We start from the raw sequence: 21,806 nt of genomic DNA, 5'->3' as shown, positions 1-21,806 counted from the left end.
AATAAATGGATCTGTTTTCTCAAACTTTAGTTTCAGCTATCTTATTAAATCTCTTGTTATAACCATTCTCCTGCAGAAATGATTATCTCTGTGACCCTGGGATTTTCCCTTCTCCCTGGGAGCTTACTACCTTGGCTATTTCCTTCATTTTCTTAGTTTTGGGTCTTTCTGTGCATGACTTGGAGATCTTCTTCTGAGCTCCATCTCCATTCTAGTTCCAGCCTTACTATTTTATTTACTTTCCCAACATTCCCATCCCAGATGTGTGTCAAAGACTGTTGCTTAGGCTCTGTTGGTGACCTCTTTGTGGGTGTCCCTCTGCTCTCGCACACTGCTGCTGAGTTGTTCTTTCTGAAATGATCTTTGATGACTTTTACGTCCTTATTGACTACTTGCAAAGGCATCACATTATACTCACACAAACCCTCCATGACCATAACCCGCTTCAGTTACCTTTCTTCCTGCCCCACTTATGCACAAATGCGTTTTTACTCTAATCTAGCCCTTCTCATCATCTGGAGTTCCATGGGAGAATTCTGCCTTGTGATCTTAAAGCATCTGTTGTACGTATCAGATTGTAGGTAGCAGTTTGTGTCCTGTATCTCTAGAATGATACTAGCTATGTTTTTTCCTTGGGAGAATTGAGAATGTACTCACTCATCATTTTTTGTAGGGCTTAATTCCCTCCCACGTCCCCACTGAGAAGGGCTGCTCCGGTGAAACTGTACTGTTCCTTGGTCCTTGGGACCCCTTTCCATATCTTTGTTCCATTTGTTTCCCTTGCCACCCTGTAACCAATCCTGTCTCATCTTAAACCGCAGCCTCTTGGATGATGTTTTCCTTGGTCCTCGGGTGAAATAATTCCCATCCTCCCCATTCCCTCTCCCTTCCCTCCCCCCAGTACACACATACCTTTAGCCTCCACTGACAAAGATGTTTGTATGGAAGGTGTATACACACACATGCTTTGACTCAGCATCTTTTCTGTGCCTGTTGTTGCATTTTTCCACTTTCTTCCTTATTTCTCTTATTAGAAGGGAAGGCAGGCTTGATGCCTGGCGGTGTGCATAACCCCCCTGCCACCATGAACCATGCATGCAATAGATATTCTAACAGTTTGGCAAACTGCTAAAAAAAGCCCTGATGAAACACAGATACCTGCTTCAAAACACTATTTGCAAGTCTTGCTTTGTTACTTGACTTTTTATCTGCAAAGCCCTGACGAGCCCGAATATAAGTACCATTTTCTGTCATCCTCTTAGTTTATCGCTATCTGTCCTACCTTGCCCTGCCCCATGCCATCTTGCCAGTAGAAAAAAATCTGAGCTAAAGACAGTTGCCAGTGAAGAGTGAGTTGTAAGAAGAACCAGTTGAGTAATAAGTATTGTTCAGCTGTTCTTGAGCTCATGGTACATTTATTGTAAGTTAATCCATTTTTGTGTACTTAAATTGAAAACGAAAATTTCTGTAAAGCGGGTAGAGTCTAGTTAAAGCGGCAGTATTCAAAAAGAAAATAGCTAACTAAAAATGTCAACCAGGTTAATAAAACTTTTTTAAAAAACCTTTTTAACTGACTGTAAGTGTAAGTGTAATCATTGGAGGAATTTTGAAAAATATAAAAAAAAGGAAACAAGTTACTAACTTATAGAGAAAAATCACTGATAATCGATTGATGAATATGTCTAGTCTGTTGTGTATATGTTTCCTATGTCATTAAGGTCATTCAGTATTCTGTTACTAAATTTTTGGGGTTTTTTTGTTTTTGTTTTTGAGACGGAGTCTCCCTCTGTTGCCCAGGCTGGAGTGCAGTGGCACGGTCTTGGCTCACTGCAGCCTCCACCTCCCGGGTTCACGCCATTCACCTGCCTCAGCCTCCCGAGTAGCTGGGACTACAGGTGCCCGCCACCACACCTGGCCAACTTTTTGTATTTTTAGTAGAGACGGGCTTTCACTGTGTTAGCCAGGATGGTCTCGATCTCCTGACCTTGTGAGTCACCGCGCCCGGCCTTCTGTTATTAAATTTTTAAAAACATTATCTGAGTTCTTCCTAAAAAGGAAGAACTCCAGTTTTTTAACCAGTCCACTATTAGTCATACCCTTGGGTTTTACAGTCTTTGAAACATTATGAATAATAGTGTTATAAGCATCCTTAAGTATAAATCTGGTGTATAACCAGAGTCCTGGAAGAAGCATTGCTGTGTCAGAAGACAGACTTAGGTACTTACCAACCTTTGGGATAGGTACACACACACACATACCGCTACCACCGCCATCACCACCAGAAAAGAAGTTCAGGCCATCTTATACTCAAAGCCTGAGTGTATGTCTTTTAAAAATTGTCATATTGGCCGGGCGCGGTGGCTCATGTCTGTAATCCCATTGCTTTGGGAAGCTGAGGTGGGTGGGTCTTACGAGTCCAGGAGTTCAAGACCAGCCTGGGCAATGTGGGGAAACCCTGTCTCTACAAAAATTTTAAAAATTAGCCAGGTGTGGTGTTGCATACTTGTAGTCTCACTAGTGACGGAGGCTGAGGTGAGAGGATCTCTGAGCCTGGGAGGTTGAGACTGCAGTGAGCCGTGAGTTGCCGCTGCACTCCAGCCTAGGCAAGAGAGTGAGACCTGTCTCAAAAAAAAAAAAAAAAAAAAAAGCATATTTGTGTAGTTGTCAAATGGTGAAAATTATTAAAATCACACATTAGGAGAGAAGGATACAAAGGTCCAACTGTGAAGTTCAATTTTTTTTTTTGGAGTTTTACTCCCCACCCCCCGTAGATTTCTTAGCTATTTGTGTGCATTTTTTGATTTTGCAAATATTTCTATTGGTATATCAATTATTAAAATAGGGGCTAATCTGCCTCAAGATGCTTAGGGGTTTTTTGCCATGGACTGAACAAAATTAAAGGTTATTTTATTTTTATTTTTTGTTGTTATAAACCTCTTCGACCTGTCTACAATATCATATTGAAATTTGAGTTGGGGCAATGTCTGTTATTTCTCTGTCATCACCAATAGTTAGCTAGAGCATGACTTTTCCCACAGAGAAAGTTACACGAAGGTTATATGTACCAGGAATTAGAGACAGTTTGGTGAGGAAGATATTTAGCCATTTGGCAAACCCATTTATTAACTAAAATAATTTTTGGAGAGGACTTAAACATGAAAAATACCTCAGTCGACATGATAATTAAGACAGGCTAATATAATCAGATCATTGAATTGTTTCTTGTTCTTTTCCAGTATTAATTTTAAAGACCCACAGTTTGCTGAAGATTACATTTTTAAAGCTGTAATGCTTCCAGGAGCAAGGTAACAACAGTAAATTACCTAGGTTTATTTTGTACAAATGGTTTTCATCCCTATTACTAAGGATTGTCTTTTTAAATGGTCAGAAAACCAGCAGCAGTACTGAAACCTAGTGACTGGGAAAAATCCAGCAATGGACGGCAGTGGAAGCCTCAGCTTGGCTTTAACCGTGACCGGAGGCCTGTGCACCTGGATCAGGCAGCCTTCAGGACTTTGGGGTGAGTTGTCAGTTTCTAGCCCTTGTATATTTTGCTTTTTCTGAATCATCTCTCAAGACAAGTCAGTATTTATGCCATAATTTTTTTTTTTTTAACTTTATGAAAATACGGGGTTTGGGCCGGGTGCGGTGGCTCACTCCTGTAATCCCAGCACTTTGGGAGGCCGAGGCAGGCAGATCATGAAGTCAGGAGATCGAGACCATCCTGGCTAACATGGTGAAACCCCATCTCTACTAAACAAAATAGAAAAAATTAGCCGGGTGTGGTGGTGGGCACCAGTAGTCCCAGCTACTCGTGAGGCTGAGGCAAGGGAATGACGTGAACCCAGGAGGTGGAGCCTGCAGTGAGCCGAGATCGCACCACTGCACTCTAGCCTGGGCGACAAAGCGAGACTCTTCTCAACAAAAAAGAAAAAAAAGAAATAGTTTGTTTCACACATACATTTTTGTCTCACCACCATGGCTGACCACCACTACTACTATGTCCTCTCATAACATTGCTTACATACTTAAAACCAAGCAAAGAGTGGAGCTCCGTCTTTAAAACCTAAACAGGCATTTTGGACAACACATTATTGTACGCCACAAATATATAACAGACCATAAAATACAACTGTTTTATAGATATTTTAATAACTTTGATACTGCTCTGCTTTTCTTCATTTTTAAAAATTCACTTCTCCATTTATGTATTGCTATATGTGTTGCATGAGAATTCTATTGCTTTCTCTAAGATGTTTTACTATTTTTCTGACTGTTACTTCAAGGGAATAAAACCTCCTCTTTACCCACAAGAAAGTTTTAGCTGAATTAATTAATGTATGATGGAGACTCTTTTTCAAGTATTGACCAATACAGTGGTATGGAAGCCTCCAGTCTCTTAAATTTTTGTTTGCCCAGTGCTTGAACAGTGGTATCTCATAGTTGCTTGAATTGGCATTTCCCTGCCTACTGAAATTATCTTTTAATATGTTTATTAGTCATTTGTATTTCCTCTTCTATAAATTTTTGATTTTTATCCTTTGCCCTTATTAGTTACTGAATTGTCTTTTTCCTAGCTGTAGAAGATACTATAGAGAGAGGGGACTTGTAAACAATAGTAGGTAAAGCTGGTATAGAAAGAGCAACAGGCTTGCCATAATATTAATGAGTTAGGATTCATGCATTAATAATGATAACTTATAAATAGATATTTCCAATTAGTGGGGAAACCTTAAGATTCAAAAAATTATTTAGGCAGAAGGTCACCATCAGCATGTAATTTATACAACAAATATTAAGACGGATAGTGTGGCAGAGGGATTAAGAGCATGGGCTTTAGATCTTTTTTTTTTTCTTTTGAGACGGAGTCTCGCTGTGTCGCCCAGGCTGGAGTCCACCTCCCGGGTTTATGCCATTCTCCTATCTCAGCCTCCCGAGTAGCTGGGACTACAGGCGCCCGCCACCTCGCCCGGGTAGTTTTTTGTATTTTTTAGTAGAGACAGGGTTTCACCATGTTAGCCAGGATGGTCTCGATCTCCTGACCTCGTGATCCGCCTGTCTCGGCCTCCCAAAGTGCTGGGATTACAGGCCTGAGCCACCGCGCCTGGCCTGGGCTTTAGATCTTAAATGTCTGGATTCAGATACCCTTTTTTTTTTTTTTTTAAACCACTTAATATATTTGTGAACTTTACTGAACCACTCTATGCCTCCAGTTCTTTATGCCTGAAGTGGAGACGGTAATTATACCTACATATTCTTAAAATTATGAAGTTGTAAGAATTAAGTGAGCCTAATGTCTGTCACGCGCTTAGGGTAGTTCCTAAACACTATGTAAATGTTAGCTGTGATTGTCATTGTTTTGGAAAGTCTTCATTCTTAGTAGCAGTAAAAGAAATGCAGATTTAAAATAGTCCTAAGATAACTTTTTGCATTATTTTAGCTATTTTGGAAAGCAACATAGTATTTCCTCTGAATAGAGCGGTGAGTTCAGAAGATAGTCTTAACCTTTGGTCCAAATTCCTACCTCTTGGATTTGTAAGGAGGAAGTAATTTTAGATGAGCATAATTATATGCCCAAATATTTCTATTGTATTGTAATCTATACTACTAGTACAAAATGAGAGAAATGGTTTAGTAAAGTGTAAGACATCAACATAGTAAAGTATTCTACAGGTTTATGTGTTAGAATTACAAAGAAGGGCTGGGCGCAGTGGCTCATGCCTGTAATCCCAGCACTTTGGGAGGCCAAGGTGGGCGGATCACAGGGTCAGGAGATCAAGACCATCCTGGCAAACACGGTGAAACCCCGTCTCTACTAAAAAATACCAAAAAAAAAAATTAGCCAGGCATGGTGGCGGGCATCTGTAGTCCCAGCTTCTCGGGAGGCTGAGGCAGGAGAATGGCGTGAACCCGGAAGGCGGCGGAGCTTGCAGTGAGCGGAGATCCGTGCCACTGCACTCCAGCCTGGGCGACAGAGCGAGACTCTGTCTCAAAAAAGAAAGAATTACAAAGATGAAGAAAAGATATAGGCAAGTATTTGATATAGTAAATTAAAAATAGCAAGATGTAGAGTAGTCATGTATACAGTGATAGCAAGAACATGGATCCTTAAGGACAAAACTGAAACATAATGCAAAAAAAGAAAAAACATTCAAATTAGTTTTTGTATGATGTAAGCTGTAAATATTTAAGTGGTTATCAATTAAGAGTCTTGGTGTGGCAGATGAACATTTGCTCTCACTATTACCATTATGTAGTTTTGAGCTTTAATTATAAACCACTTTTTTGTTTGTATTATCTTAATCAGATCTGTTAGTGAAGACATGGCTGTGAGCATTTGTTTTATTTGTGTCAGCTGTGTTATTATGGGTATATCACTATACAATCTTTTTTTTTTTCTTGTGTTGGGTCCTTTTATAGCCATGTTATGCCAAGAGGCTCAGGAACTGGCATTTACAGCAATGCTGCACCACCACCTGCGACTTACCAGGGAAACTTATACAGGCCGCTTTTGAGAGGACAAGCCCAGATTCCAAAACTTATGTCAAGTAAGCTTTTACAAATCGGTTATTTTACATTATGAATTAAATATCACAGCAAAGGTTGGTTTCTAATCTTTGTTGCTGAAAAAGATTTGTTGTATCAGTGCAGACAGTGAACTTTAAAAACATGTTAGTTAGAAGAGTCGTAAGAGAATACCTTATGCAAAATCTTTCATATATTTTTTATCTTTATTTTTGTGGGTACATTGTAGCTGTATATATTTATGGGATATATGAGGTATTTTGACACAGGCATACAATGAGTAATAATCATGTCAGGGTAGATGGGGTATCCATCACCTCTAGCATTTATCCTTTGTGTTAGAAACAGTCCAACTATACTCTTAGTTATTTTGAAATGTACAATTAAATTATTGACTATAGTCATCCTGCTATGCTATCAAATACTAGATCTTATTCATTATTTCTAACTATTTTTTGATAGCCATTAACCATCCTCCCCTCCCTAACCCTTCCCCTACTACCCTTCCCAGCCTCTGGTAGCCATCTTTCTACTCTCTGTCTCCGTGAGTTCAATTGTTTTAATTTATAGCTCCCACAAATAGTGGGAACATGCGAAGTTTGTCTTTCTGTGCCTGACTTGTTTCACTTAACGACCTCCATTTCCATCCACGTTGTTACAGGTGATAAGATCTCATTCTTTTTTGTGGCTGAACGGTATACTCCATTGTGTATATGTGCCACATTTTCTTTATCCAATCATCTGTTGATGCACACTTAGGTTGCTTCCAAATCTTGGCTACTGTGAATAGTGCTGCAGTAAATGTGGGAGTGCAGATGTCTCCTTGATGTACTGATTTCCCTTTTTTGGGGTATATACCTAGCATTAGGGATTGCTGGATCATATGGTAGCTCTATACTAATTTACATTCCCACCAGTGGTCTATGAGGGTTCCCTTTTCTCCACATCCTTACTGGCATTTGTTACTGCCTGTCTTTTGGATAAAAGCCATTTTAACTGGGGCAAGATGATACCTCATTGTAGTTTTGATTTTCATTTCTCTGGTGATCAATGATGTTGAGCAACTTTTTATGTACCTGTTTGCCATTTGTATGTCTTCTTTTGTGAGATTCTGTTCAGATCTTTTGCCCACTTTAAAATTAGGTTACGTTTTTTTCCTATCGAGTTATTTGAGCTCCTTACATATTCTGGTTATTAAACTCTTGTCAAATGGATAGTTTACAGATATTTTCTCCCATTCCATGGGTTGTCTCTTCACTTTGCTGTGCAGAAGCTTTTTAACTTGATGTGATCACATTGGTTCATTTTTGCTTTGGTTGCCTGTGCTTGTGGGGTATTGCTCAAGAAATGTTTGCCCAAACCAATATCCTAGAGATTTTCCCCAAAGTTTTGTTGTAGTAGTTTCATAGATTTAAGTCTTTAAACTATTTTTATTTGATTTTTATATATGATAAGAGATAAAGTTATAGTTTTATTCTTCTGCATATGGATATCCAGTTTTCCCAGCACCATTTATTGAAGAGACTGTCCTTTCCTCAGTGTATGTGTTTGGTTCCTTTATCGAAAATGAGTTCACTGTAGATATATGGATTTATTTCTGGATTCTCTATTGTGTTCCATTGATGTGGGTTACCTGTTTTTATGCCAGTACCATACTGTTGTGGTTACTATTGCTCTGTAGTATAATTTGAAGTTAGGTAATGTGATTATTCCAGCTTTTTTCTTTTTGCTCAGGATAACTGATTATTCTTGGTCTGTTTTTTATCTTGACTATATATAGTTAAATGAATAAGATAATTTGGATTTCTTCCTTAATCTTCACTTACAAATCTGTTTCTCAGTTAACAGGCAAAAAAAATATGTGGAAATGATTGCAGTTTATTTCATTAATACAAGTATAATTAAATCAGATGTGATAGATATGGATTGTCATCACTTAGTTGCCTGAAAGACAAAGGTGTCCCTTTCTTGATTCAAATTGTATCTCAGTATTACCTACAGTATAGCCAGGCACTGCTTTAGGTGGACTATACCTTTAACCCTATAGTTCTGGAAGACCTTAGTCTTTCCTTAACCCCTCATAATCTGTTCTGTGGACAGGTCAGAAATGTTGACCGCAAAAATAATTAACATGGCATTTGGATTGCATTGGGAAAGAGAAAAGATAGTTGAATGTTAGACTTCGTAGATTTTACATTAGTTTTAAATTGTATCCCCATTTAATGTTATTTTTGAGCTCCATTGTCATGCCCATTTATCAAAAAAGTATAAGTCATGTGCCAGTGTCTCAAAACAAATGTCTTCATGAAGGCTTTGTGTCTCCATTCCTGGTTGTCTGGTTGCTACAAGGGCAGCATAGGGGAGAAGAAACAGTGTGGAAGGATGCTCAAGTTTGTTAAATCTGAGTGTCATATCATTAAAACATTTTTTTCTGATTGTTTGAAATATTTCATAAAAATTTGATTTCCAAAAACCAGAGTGATACTTTGTTATAGACACCCCTCAGAGCTGTTTTTAAACCGAAGCTGTACTTATTAAAGAATGTGCCAGGTTAAAAATGGATAATTGATGGGAAATATTTGTACTATGCACCTGGCACTGTTGTAATGCCAGTTAATTTACACACCAGAAGTCCAGATTTTCTGGATGTAGTACCCAAGAAGAAATTGGTTCTATAGGTCTTACTCTTTCAGGGCCCTCTGTTTTTAGTGTATTCACTCTCTGTCTCTGTCCCTCTCTCTGGCGGTATAGCTTTGCTATATGGCTTAATGACATTGAGTGGAGCTTTGTGAGACTCTATCATGAAAACTATAGACTTCTATTCAGTGAAGCACAGAAGGGGTACAGAGGTACAGAGTCAGTGGTGCTGTGGGAATCTGCTTGGTGCAGTGGTTAACAGCTGCTTCCTATAAGATTTAGCAAATAACATTTCTAGGTATTTCCATATATGCAGTATCAAGTCATACCATGTACAACAGGAGAGTCTAATCATTTTGAATGAACTATCTTTGCCGTAAGATTTTACCAATAAATGGTGAAAGCATATCCAACATATTTTTAAAGCCAGCTGTTATTGACACATTCCTATCCGTTTCTTTTTTCTTGTTACTCTTTTTTTTTTTTTTTGAGGCGGAGTCTTGCTCTGTTGCCCTGACTGGAGTGCAGTGGCCGGATCTCAGCTCACTGCAAGCTCCGCCTCCCGGGTTTACGCCATTCTCCTGCCTCAGCCTCCCAAGTAGCTGAGACTACAGGCGCCCGCCACCTCGCCCAGCTAGTTTTTGTATTTTTAGTAGAGACGGGGTTTCACCGTGTTAGCCAGGATGGTCTCGATCTCCTGACCTCGTGATCTGCCCGTCTCGGCCTCCCAAAGTGCTGGGATTACACGCTTGAGCCACCGCGCCCGGCCTCTTGTTACTCTTTACCATTTACATGGATACCATAGCCTTCTGCTTCTAGCAGAAGGATCCTGTTCCAATAATAGGGAAAGAAAGAAGCCAGGTTCTTTTATTTATTAGCTTTACACCAAAGGAGAGAATTTCATGCCCTTAGGGGCCTACAGTTCTATAGTTCTTGGTCTGCCTTCTTTGGAAACAGACAACTCTTGTTTGCATCTGTGCATTTTATTTCAAATAGTGGAGTCCCCTCTCTACTTTTATTAATATTACTTTGGTTAAGTAACTCCTTATTTGCCATTGTTGTGGCTGTTATTAGATTTAATGTGTACTCACAAAGTACAAAATACTTACAAACAACTTTAATTAGAATCTATTCCAGTTAGAATATCTTTATTTCAGTTATGTCATGAAAAAATTGGGAGATATGTTTTGTAAAGTAGGGATTGATTTAGAGCAAGAAACAAGTACCCTCTGCCTGGTGACTTGTAAACACTGACTCAACTGAGGATTAGTGCTGGGACTCTAATGACATTTAACATCTTTTCAAAGGGCGTAGGAATGGGAGAAGTGAAAAAGTTTATGGACAAAAAATTGGCAATTATGTGGTATTTAAATTGAGCCCAAAAGTAGGGAATTTGGGCTACTCTAGGCTGAGAGAAAACAATGAGCTTTGAAGTACATGGCAAGTAGTTGGGTGATATTAAGCATAGCATAACTGATACAAAATTAGACCGGGAGCATACTTGGAACAGATTACGAGGGGAAGAAAACTAATTTTAAAAATGTTTTCAAAATGCATTTTTAACTACAGTACATGTTAATTGAATAAAATGTGGCATGTAGCAATAAAACATAGAAAACACCAATAATTCCATAGTCCTGAAATAAGCAGTGTTTCTTTTTATTATTTCATGTGTCCAAGTTTTGAAAATTAGATTATTGTATATGTATTTTTACACATACTTTTTTATTGAAATGTAACATATATAAAATGCCAAATTGAACTGTACAGTTTAGTTTTTATGAAATGGATATATTCATGTATCCACCATTCAGATTCAGTAGAAACGCATCAGTCCTCAGAAGCCCCCCATTGTGTCCTTTCCTGGCACTACCCCCATTAAAGGGAACCGCTATCCTGACTGCAGTATCATAGTATCATACATTACCTTTTTGTTTTTTTAACTTTACCTAATAGTTTAAAAAGCTACTACATGACTACCCTTTTAAAAGCTTGCCTTTTTTTCAATCTTTGTCTCTGAGATTTATATTGCTTGTAGCAGTAGTTCATCCATTTTCTTTTTCTTTTTTCTTTTCTTTTTTTTTTGTCTCCCTGAGATGGAGTCTTGCTCTGTCGCCCAGGCTGGAGTGCAGTGGCACGATCTTGGCTCACTGCAGCCTCCACCTTCTAGGTTCAAGCAGTTCTGCCTCAGCCTCCCGAGTAGCTGGGATTACAGGCTTATGCCATCACACCTGGCTAAGTTTTGTATTTTTAGTAAAGATGGGGTTTCATCGTGTTGGCCAGGCTGGTCTCCAACTCCTGACCTCGTGATCCGCGTGCCTTGTCCTCACAGAGTGTTGAGATTACAGGCATGAGTTCATCCATTTTCATTGCTTATAGTGTTGAATCATAGGACTATATCACCATGTATTTACCTATCCAGTAGGAATAACATTTGGGTTGGTTTCTGGTTTAAGGTTGCTGGATTGGACTGCTATGAAACCTGTGCGTCCTTTGATGCACATATGTAAACACTCATGATAGGTATGTACTCCATAGGAGTGGAATTGCAAGATTGTAGGATTGTGTGTATGTTCAGCTTTAGTGAATGAAAGTGTCAGGCACATTTCCCAAATGACATTCACTTTGTATGAATTTACACTCCTCCATCAGTGGAGGAGAGTTCTGGTTGCTTCGTATTGTTGCCAACCCTTGATGTCATCAGTCTTTGCACTTTTAGCCATTTGACTAAGCAGGGAGTGGGTATCTCACCGAACTTTTAGTTAGCATCTTCCTGGTGACTAATTAGAGCAGTTTAAAAACTGTTTATTAACCATTGGGATATTTTTGTTTGTGTGATGTAGTGTTCAAGGTTTGTGTGGTTTTTTACATTGGGTTGTCTATCTTTTTGTTGTGTAGACGTTCCTATATTCTGGCTATGAGAGTAGTTTTATATTGGAAATATCTTTCTCCACTTGGCAGTTTGCTTTTTCGCTTTTTTATTGGTGTCATATGATGAATAGAGGTTTATGCCAGCATTTGTGGGAATTCTTTATACTCATCTTGTAACTTTTAAGTCTGAAATCATCACAGTAAAAAATTCAGGACAAAAATAATCAATATTATATAATTGATGTGTTTTGATGTTTTAAGTAACAGTATCTTAAATATCATTTTGTAATTGCTTGTTTGTATATAGAGATAAAGTTGATTTTTTTCCAACTTCGTTGAAAATTTGTTTTCAATATTTGTTTCTGACATCCTTACTAGATTCATTTCTTCCAATAGTTTGTATGTTCTTTTGAATTTTTTTGTGTACACAATTACGTCATCTCCAAGTAGTGACCATTTTATTTATTTATTTTCTAATCTTAATGCCTTTTTTGTTTGGTTTGTTTTGCTTTATTGCACGAGCTAGGACCTCTCATAATTAATAGAAGTGATGATGGTAGATATACTCATTTCATTCCCAATCAGTTTCAAGGGGGAAACTTTTACTATTTCATCTTTAAATATGATGTTTGCTGCAGTTTTTTTCTTTGTAGATAACCTTTATCAGATTGAGGAAGTTCTTCTATTCTTTGTTTCTACTGGGTATTGAATTTTATCAGATGCTTTTTTTTTTTCTCTAAAACCTGGGGGTTTTGTTTGTTGTTGTTTCTTTGTTGTGTTAATATGGTAAATTACACTGATTGATTTTCAAATGGTAAACCAACATGGCATTTCTGGAGTAAACCTAATTTCTGGAATATATCATCATTTTTTATATGTCACTACATTCTGTATGTCACTGTATGGTGGGATTTTAAAAATCTATGTATTATGAGAGAGATTAGTTTTATTACTTTCCCTTTTTTGGATGTTCTGGGGTAGAGTTTTTTTTGGCGTTATAAAACAAGTTAGAAAATATTTTCTACATTTTTGTTCTCTGGGTTATCTTAAGAATGTTATCATTTCTTAATTTTTAGAAGAATTCAGTGGTCAAGCCAGTTGGGCTTAGAGATTCCTTTATGAAAAGGTTTTCAATTATAGATTCAAATTTTTTAGTACTGGCTTTTCAGATTTTTCAGTAATTCTTATGTTGATTTTGGTAAGTTCTTTGTTGTTGGGAGTGTGCCCATTCTAAAATTTCAAATTTATTGCCAGAAATTGTTCGTAAGATTTTAAAATACATTTTTATAGCAGCATGATTTATAATCCTTTGGGTATATACCCAGTAATGGGATGGCTGGGTCAAATGGTATTTCTAGTTCTAGATCCTTAAGGAATCGCCACACTGTTTTCCACAATGGTTGAACTAGTTTACAGTCCCACCAACAGTGTAAAAGTGTTTCTATTTCTCCACATCCTCTCCAGCACCTGTTGTTTCCTGATTTTTTAGTGATTGCCATTCTAACTGGTATGAGATGGTATCTCATTGTGGTTTTGATTTGCATTTCTCTAATGGCGAGTGATGATGAGCATTTTTTCATGTGTCTGTTGGCTATATGAATGTCTTCTTTTGAGAAGTGTCTGTTCATATCCTTTGCCCACTTTTTGATGGGGTGGTTTGTTTTTTTCTTGTAAATTTGTTTGAGTTCTTTGTAGATTCTGGATATTAGCCCTTTGTCAGATGAGTAGATTGCAAAAATTTTCTTCCGTTCTGTAGGTTGCCTGTTCACTGATGGTAGTTTCTTTTGCTGTGCAGAAGCTCTTTAGTTTAATTAGATCCCATTTGTTAATTTTGGCTTTTGTTGCCGTTGCTTTTGGTGTGTTTATTGCAGCAGTATTCGCAATAACAAAGACTTGGAATCAACCCAAATGTCCATCAGTGACAGACTGGATTAAGAAAATGTGGCACATATATACCATGGAATATTATGCAGCCATAAAAAAGGATGAGTTCATGTCCTTTGTAGGGACATGGATGCAGCTGGAAACCATCATTCTCAGCCAACTATCGCAAGACCAGAAAACCAAACGCCGCATGTTCTCTCTCACTCATAGGTGGGAATTGAACAATGAGATCACTTGGACACTGGAAGCGGAACATCACACACCGGGGCCTATTGTGGGGAGGGGGAAAAGGGAGGGATAGCATTAGGAGATATACCTAATGTAAATGACGAGTTAATGGGTGCAACAAACCAACATGGCACATGTGTACATATGTAACAAACCTGCACGTTGTGCACATGTACCCTAGAACTTAAAGTATAATAAAAAATAAAATAAAATATATTTTTAATGACTGTAAGACTTCAAAATTAAGTGCTGATACTGATAATATATAGTCACTCTTCTTGATTAGCGTTGCTAGAAACTTTTTTTTGAGAACCTATTTAATTTTATTGTTTTTTTTCCCCCATTGAACTAACCTTTGGCTTTCTTGACATATATATATATATATATTTTTTTTTTTTTCTTCCTTTTGCCTCCTCCATGTGCATTTGTTTTCTATTGATTTTACTTTTGTCTTCATTATTCTCTTCTACTTTTTGGGGGGATTAAATTGGTATTATTTTCTAAGTTTTTGAGATGGAGAATTAGGTCATTTATTTTTGGTCTTTTCCAATATATGCACTTCAGTGTTACAGATTTCTCTCTAATCACTTTAGACTTGTCCCACAAAGTTTTGTCTCACATATTTATTATCATTTAGTTCATGGTATTTTCCGATTTTTATTTTTCATTATGTACCCACGGATTATTTAGAAGTATATTGCTTAATTTTTTTTAATATCTAGGGCTTTTCTAATAATCTTTTAAAAATATATTTATTTCTTAACTGCAGGCTAAATTTCTAGAAATGGTATTGCTGGGTCAGAAGGTATGGTGAATTTCTAGACTTTTGGTCAATATCACCACATTAACCTCTAAATAAGAGTATACAAATTTATACTTCCTACAATAGCGTATGAGAATGTCTAATATCCCACTCCCACCAATACCAGGTGTTATTTTTTAAAAGTTCTTGGCCGGGTGCAGTGGCTCACACCTGTAATCCAAGCACAAATTTAACCAGGCTTGGTGGTATGTGCCTGTAGTCTCAGCTACTCAGGAGGCTGTGGTGGGAGGATTGGTTGAGCTGGGGAGTTTGAGGCTGCAGTGAGCTATGATAGCGCCAGCCTGGTAACAGCAAGACCCTGTCTCTTTAACATAAAATAAAGTTCTTGCTAATTTGATAAGGAATAATGTGTCTTTGTTTTAAGATAAGATTTTTCAATTGCTTCTTTGGTCATATTTTTACTGACCAGTTTTTCTTTCGTAAGTTGGCTGTTCTTATCCCTTGCTGATTTAATTTGGGCACTAGTCTGTTTGTTTATAAGGTTTTAAAAACTTTAGCAGAAGAATGAACCAACATTTCCATTCTAGAACCACAACTCTGTGGGTTAAGGAGAGATGATGAGGGTCTGAACTACACTGTGGCAGAGCGGATCCAAAGTCTGGAAGGTGGGAGGAAGGGAAGGCTGAAAGTCTGGATAATTGAATATGAAGAGTGAGGAGGAGAGGGAGAAGGGAATGAAGAGTCCTGTGTGTCCACTGTGGGTGCCTGGGTGCTTCCTGAGGCTTTTCACAGACTTTGGAAACCCAAGACGGTGAAGGAATATGAAAGAATGTGATGAGTGATTTGTGAGGGTCGGCGTGCCTGAAAGACATTAGAGGCATCTGTGCTAGGTGGTCATAGGAGTCAGGTTCTTGCTCAAGAGAGAGAGGACGTAGTTGGGGAGAAATTTGGGGATTGTCTGCATATAAACTAGAAATGTAAAAGCTCAAAAAAGATTTGAATAGATTAATGGATTTTGATTGCTCTTGGTTATAAGAAAACCTTGGAAAGCTTGAGTTAAGAGTTTGGACTTCCTAGAAGGCAACCATGTCATTTCACAAATCATTCCCTGATACTTTTGTAAGAAATGTATTGGATAAATAATTAGCTTGATCTAGAATGGTCATTAAAGTATGATAAGCTCAGGCAAATGCTGCAGACAATGAAAAAAGGAAATCTGATGTTTTCCTAATATTCTTTACACATAATCCAACATATGATTTATTGGTTTTTTTTTTTTTAGTCAGAGTCTTGCTCTGCCACCCAGGCTGGAGTGCAGTGGCACAATCTCAGCTCGCTGCACCTCTGCCTTCCAGGTTCAAGCGATTCTCCTGCCTTAGCCTCCCAAGTAGCTGGGATTACAAGTATGCACCACCACGCTCAGCTAATTTTTGTATTTTTAGTAGAGTCAGAGTTTTGCCATGTTGTCCAGGCTGGTCTCAAACTCCTGGCCTCAAGTGATCCACCCGCCTCAGCCTCCCAAAATGTTGGGATTACAGGTGTGAGCCACCACGTCTGGCCTGTGGTTTTTATTTTCTTTTAGTTTACTGTCATTAAGACTTCTGACATATTTGTCTTGTGATCTCGTTACTTCTAGATTCAATATCTATATAGAACCAGTCCTCACCTGTGTATCAGTCTTTCATGCATTCTTCCATATCTAGCTGTAAGAGGAAGAAAAACACCAAAGGGAGGAGATAGAGGGCAAGGAAAAGCATCTTTAAGATGATTTGGACTTGGATGGACGGGATTGTAAAGTGTCTCTCCATTGCTTCCTCTGACTATGAGGGCAGAGAGGTACCTTTTTGTCCCTAGGGAGATAGGCTTGACCAGGAAGGGGACCTGGTTCATTTCACCCAGGCTGTCACAGCTTCGAGAGCGCCTCTCCGCTCTTTCCATCCCTCAACAGACCAGCTGAGCTCTTTGGAGTGATACTGGGTTTTGGTTTGCGCTTCAGGAACCTCTGATACTGATTTTTACCTGATCCCTTCTCTTTATATTTTAGTGCCAGATTTTGAGGGGCAGTATTATCCTTTTAAAAAGAGCAGAGATTCCAGTGTTTTAGCCAAGATGTTTTCTTATTTTCTCCCTATAAATCCTGTATTTGCCTAGATGTTTACAACTAAAATGTGTGTTATTTTTCTTTCCTATCCTAATTGGATATGAGTAGTAATGTCAGTTGTAAACTTTTAAGATGTTGAGAGTAGTTGTTAAACCCCCCATCCAACCTTGTTGAAACCCTAAGTTTCTGAGCCTCCTGATTAAGAAGCACAAAATCATGGGTGATTCTCCTCTGCTTCTTCTGAAATAAATTAATATGAAGTGCCATCTCAACCGACAGCATAAATGCATGTGAAACTTTGAGATTGCACAGTGTAGTAGAGAGTGGTTATCAGAACATAGCCCCTGGCCTCACTCTGACCCTTAATAGCTGTGTGACCTCCTCTGACAGGTTTGGTCATTGCCCCAGTTTCCTCATTTCAAAACTAGTACAGAGGATAAGAATATTTATCTGACAAAAGAACCAGACTAAATGAATTTAAGAAGCTAAGCACTTAAAATAGTACCTTGTATATAGTAAGTACTGTGAAAGTATTAAGTGATAAAAGATCATCTTTTATAGAATTTTGAACTTTAAAATTTAGTCAAATAGCTCGTTTTAGTAAGATTGAGTTCTAAGGCATTTATTCAGTCTAAAGTATTTTTAGTATAATCATTTTCGTGTAGTATGAAATTGCACTCAAGAAGGGCCATTTGGTCAAACTGACAACTCTCTGTCAAATGTCTGCTGTAGGTGTTTCTTACTGTTGGTGTTTGATTTGTCTTTGATGTGTCAGTTTTGACTGATGAGTAATTGTCAGAGTACTGATAACTTGTTGGAGTCGAGTGTAGCCCTGAGTACTCAGTCTGAATAAAGCATTTGGTTTTTGTAGCCCAGAGAACCTTAAATGTGACTTCTCTTCATTTTAGTCTGTAAACTTGTCAGTTAGCCACATTGAAAAGTGATTTTTGCCTAGTGCAATCAGTAAACATGGAATCTTTTCTGTGATTGCCACGCTGATTAGGTAAATTGTCACTTGAGAAGCTATTGGCGAAGCTTGGTTTACATGGCCTTAAAGCTCTAGAAAAGGGGTAAGTTTTTAAAGACCAAAGGAAAAAATTAACTGTCATTTTTCTACTCTCGCCTGTACCTTCTGAAGTGCAATTCACTACCTTAGAAGTTTTTTTCTTCCTCTCAAATGGATCTTCTGTTAGAGCCATACAAATGAATGATAATAAGTTTGTTTTACCATCTACTTCATTACGGATCAGCCAGGAAATATTTCTACTTTATGAATACTTCCAGGTTATATATGTTACTTAGAGCCATATAAAGAAATTTGGTTAAAAGTAACCTTGAAATATTTCTTTGAGCCTTTTTATTTTTCTTTTTGGATTGAAAACAAGGAGTGTTTTAAAAATTGCATCAGAGTTTATTGAAAGTTTTGGAAAATTTGCTTAGGTTTTAACAAAAAACTGTTAATATTCGTATGTGCTGAATTTATATGGAAAAAATAATTGTCCTGGCGGTGAGAGATAGAAAATGGAAAATAGAGAGGCACCTGGCACACTAGAAGTGACATATTAGGAACATTTGCTGTTTTTTAAGACATTTCTAGGTGTATAGGTTAGACAATTATTTCCTCCTCCAAAAAAAGCATTTATATTAGTAAACTTTACCTTCCAGTTCTACTTAGAAATACTGCTGTGCTTAATCTAAGAATAGCATGTTTGAGTCTAATGAATATATATTATGGGTGTTGATGGCTTCATCTGCATTAGCACAGTTTCTAGGAGAAAATAGACAAGTTTTTTTCCCATCTTTATTTTTCTTAAAACATTAGATTGTTTCTGAAGGTTTCTCTTAATGTAGCTGTATCTTTGTATTGTCCTCATTCGATTTTAATGTTATTAGGGAGCCACCGTGGAAGCTTTCGTAAGTACCATGGAGAATGTGTATCCTGCGATTATACCATACATAAAGAGACACCAGGCAACCACAATATGGAATTAAGTCCTAATGGTAAAAAAGGGTGTGTTTCCAGGGTAACCACAGTGATTCCAGGGGATGTGAAGTACAGAGGTAGACAGGGGTCCGGATGGGTATTTGCTGTACTACTTTTGACTTCTGTTACATTTGTAAATTTCGTGTATATAAGGGCACTAAAATGAAATTCTTCTGGGAACATTTTAACTGATTCTCACTAAACTAATTTTGTACATGAGCTGAAAAAGTGGCTCAAACATTGATTTTACTTTCAGTAGATTACTTTCTCACAAATGGTAACTCATTGAAAGTCATATGTAAATGTATCTTAAGTTTTCGCATAGAAATAAACCATACAAATCATTGCCATTATTGTAAGAATTTTTTACTTTTACCTCTTCAAAAAATTGATGTTTTGATAGTGTATAGTCTGTAGTAATGACTTAGAACTTACTCTGGGCCTAGGGTGGGGAACTGTCTTCCTCTGTTTTCTGTGGAGTGTGTGGTAATCAGCATCCTCCACATTGTTACTCAGTTTGACTGCTAGTAGTTTGGTTTTTAAGAGATGAAAAAGGAACTTAATTCCAATTGACTAAAGATACTACCTTTTAATTCACAATGGGAATCTGCCTGGAAGTGACAGCTAATAAAGGGCTTCCTGCACCTTTCTGAGAGGTATGTTTGGCACCCATGGGTATGGCTGCAGAAACTTTTCCAGCTGGCCATGGACTGAGGTGGGAGTGGCTGTGGCAGCTGCAGATTGCCCGCCTTCAGGTAGTTTGTCCACATAAAGAAAACTTTCTTCAGTCTGGCCTTCTCAGCATGTCAAGATGGGAAGGAAGCCCAGAGCTGAGGCCGCCAGTTGTGAGCTAGAATCATTGTGAGCTAGAGTCATTGTGAGCAGCTAGATATTTTATTGATTCCATGTTCTTTGTCATGGGGCTTTTAAAGCATGATTCTACTTTTTTCTTTCTCTCTCTCTCTTAAGTAAAAAACCATATATATTTTTGGTTTCTAACCAGAGATAAGCTGTCAACTCTTCTATTCTTTAAGAAAGTAATTTTGAAAAGCATTTTTTAGTTTGTGTTTCTATTAAAATGTGAGCCTGAATACATTATGGTAAGCCTTGTTGTCCTTGGTCTCGGGAGTCTAGAGGAGGTTACTGTCCTTGCAGGGTGATCTCATTAGACAACTTCTGGAACCAGCAGTTTTAATTAGGTCACAGCAGACCCCGCTGAAGGTGAAGTGACTGCAAGCTGTGGTTCGTTGATATAGACAGGCCCAGATGCTTCTTTCATCCCATATCCGTCAGTTTACGTAGAAGAGCAGGAGCCATTTAATTGTTTCTTCTAGTTAGATGATGTTGCTAGTTCAGCTTTGTGTTACAAGAAAACTATCAGAAAAGATGGAGAAATGAGTGGTCTCTTCATTAACCTGTTTTCTTGGTTTGTGTTGGAGAGATTGTGTGTGCTTTGTTTAATGTTAATGATAGCAATTTGTGCCTTCAGAAGGAAAATTTCAGGATTTCTGTTGTAGATACTGTTCATTCAGTTTGTATTCTATTTATGGAAAAGAACTAAACCTTTCCTTTTGCATAGCACTTAAAATATAAATGTAAAAACTGTGTAAAATATATGTATCTTTACTTACACACACACACACACACACACACGATTATGTGAGTTTAGTGGCCAGGGATTACCAAACCTATTTTGTTATCAAAGGAAAAATAATAAAACAAAAAATTTGCTGACCCTGTTAGTTACTTATCTTTATACGTTTGTGGCGTGTGTTATTATGATACTAGTTTATTTAGTTTACAGTCTTTCTCAGATTCTTTTTAAGAACTTTTAATTATAAAATATTGGGTAGTTGAATATTGGTTACTTTAAAAAATCTTCTTAACCCTTTCTGTTTCTTTTTCAGATATGAGGCCCCAGGATTCCTGGCGAGGTCCTCCTCCCCTTTTCCAGCAGCAAAGGTTTGACAGGTAATATTAAAGTAGACATGACTTTTAAATACTTTCTGACACCAACATTTGGGGCTTACGGGTTTTATGGAAGCTAAAACCTCCGTGGTTTGAAATGTACTTTTTCTCACCAAAAACAGTTTCTCTTGTGCCTGTCCTTTAAAAGGAAAGTATATAGCTAATACTTTGAATTAAAAGACTCATGTTTAATATACTTTCTTACTTTCTTGGTTGTTCGCCTTTATTTTATTGATGCTTTTGAGATGCCCTGAAAAATGCAACACAGCTTAAAACGGTATTAGGTTTTGGTCAGGCTAAACAAATTTCTTTTTAGAAGGGTTGTGCAGCTTAATGAGGCATAACTAATGGTGTTCCACTTTTATCATTTCTGTGCGGGCAATGCAGCGTTAGTACAGACCAACCATTGATTCTTGCTGCAAACCTCTTGAAGTCCTAATCAGCTTCTTTGGTACAACTTTTTCAGGGCTGACAAGCCTATTGTAGGGCAGTGTCACTGTAGGTCAGTAGTTATTAGTTGCCACTGAAAACAGTTTCTTTAACTACTTAAGACTGAACTGAATTAAACGCAGAAGGGACTCAGAAGAGGATTATGGGATCTGCAGTCTAATAAGTACCATGGACTAGGAAGAATGTGACATGGTTTAATAACAAGGGATGTTTAACATGTATTCCTTCATTGATAAGTTGTGTGCTCCTAAGTCAGATGGACTCTGTACAGCAAGATAACTAGGCACGTTATGAATAATTAACTTCTGTAGAATAATTTTTAAAGGCCAGCTTTAAAATGCATCATTTCACGATGCTTTTGCCAACATCAGTAAATGCAAAAACAAATTAAGCCA

General features: G+C 37.7%; 1 protein-coding gene across 2 annotated transcripts in view; it reads left to right on the top strand.

The window, feature by feature from the left end:
- The window catches only part of XRN2 (5'-3' exoribonuclease 2), an 89,013-nt gene that overhangs the window by 60,290 nt on the left and 6,917 nt on the right, over nt 1-21,806 (top strand). For both annotated transcript variants that reach the window (XM_023191881.3, XM_023191882.3), the window contains 4 exons: nt 3,237-3,305; nt 3,389-3,520; nt 6,421-6,548; nt 20,901-20,964. In XM_023191881.3, coding sequence (XP_023047649.2) covers nt 3,237-3,305; nt 3,389-3,520; nt 6,421-6,548; nt 20,901-20,964 — 393 coding nt within the window. The remainder of the gene's footprint in view (nt 1-3,236; nt 3,306-3,388; nt 3,521-6,420; nt 6,549-20,900; nt 20,965-21,806) is intronic.

This window comes from Piliocolobus tephrosceles, chromosome 20 (assembly GCF_002776525.5).
Source record: "Piliocolobus tephrosceles isolate RC106 chromosome 20, ASM277652v3, whole genome shotgun sequence".
NCBI classification, from domain to species: Eukaryota; Metazoa; Chordata; class Mammalia; order Primates; family Cercopithecidae; genus Piliocolobus; species Piliocolobus tephrosceles.
This window is presented reverse-complemented; position numbering and strand designations above follow the sequence as displayed.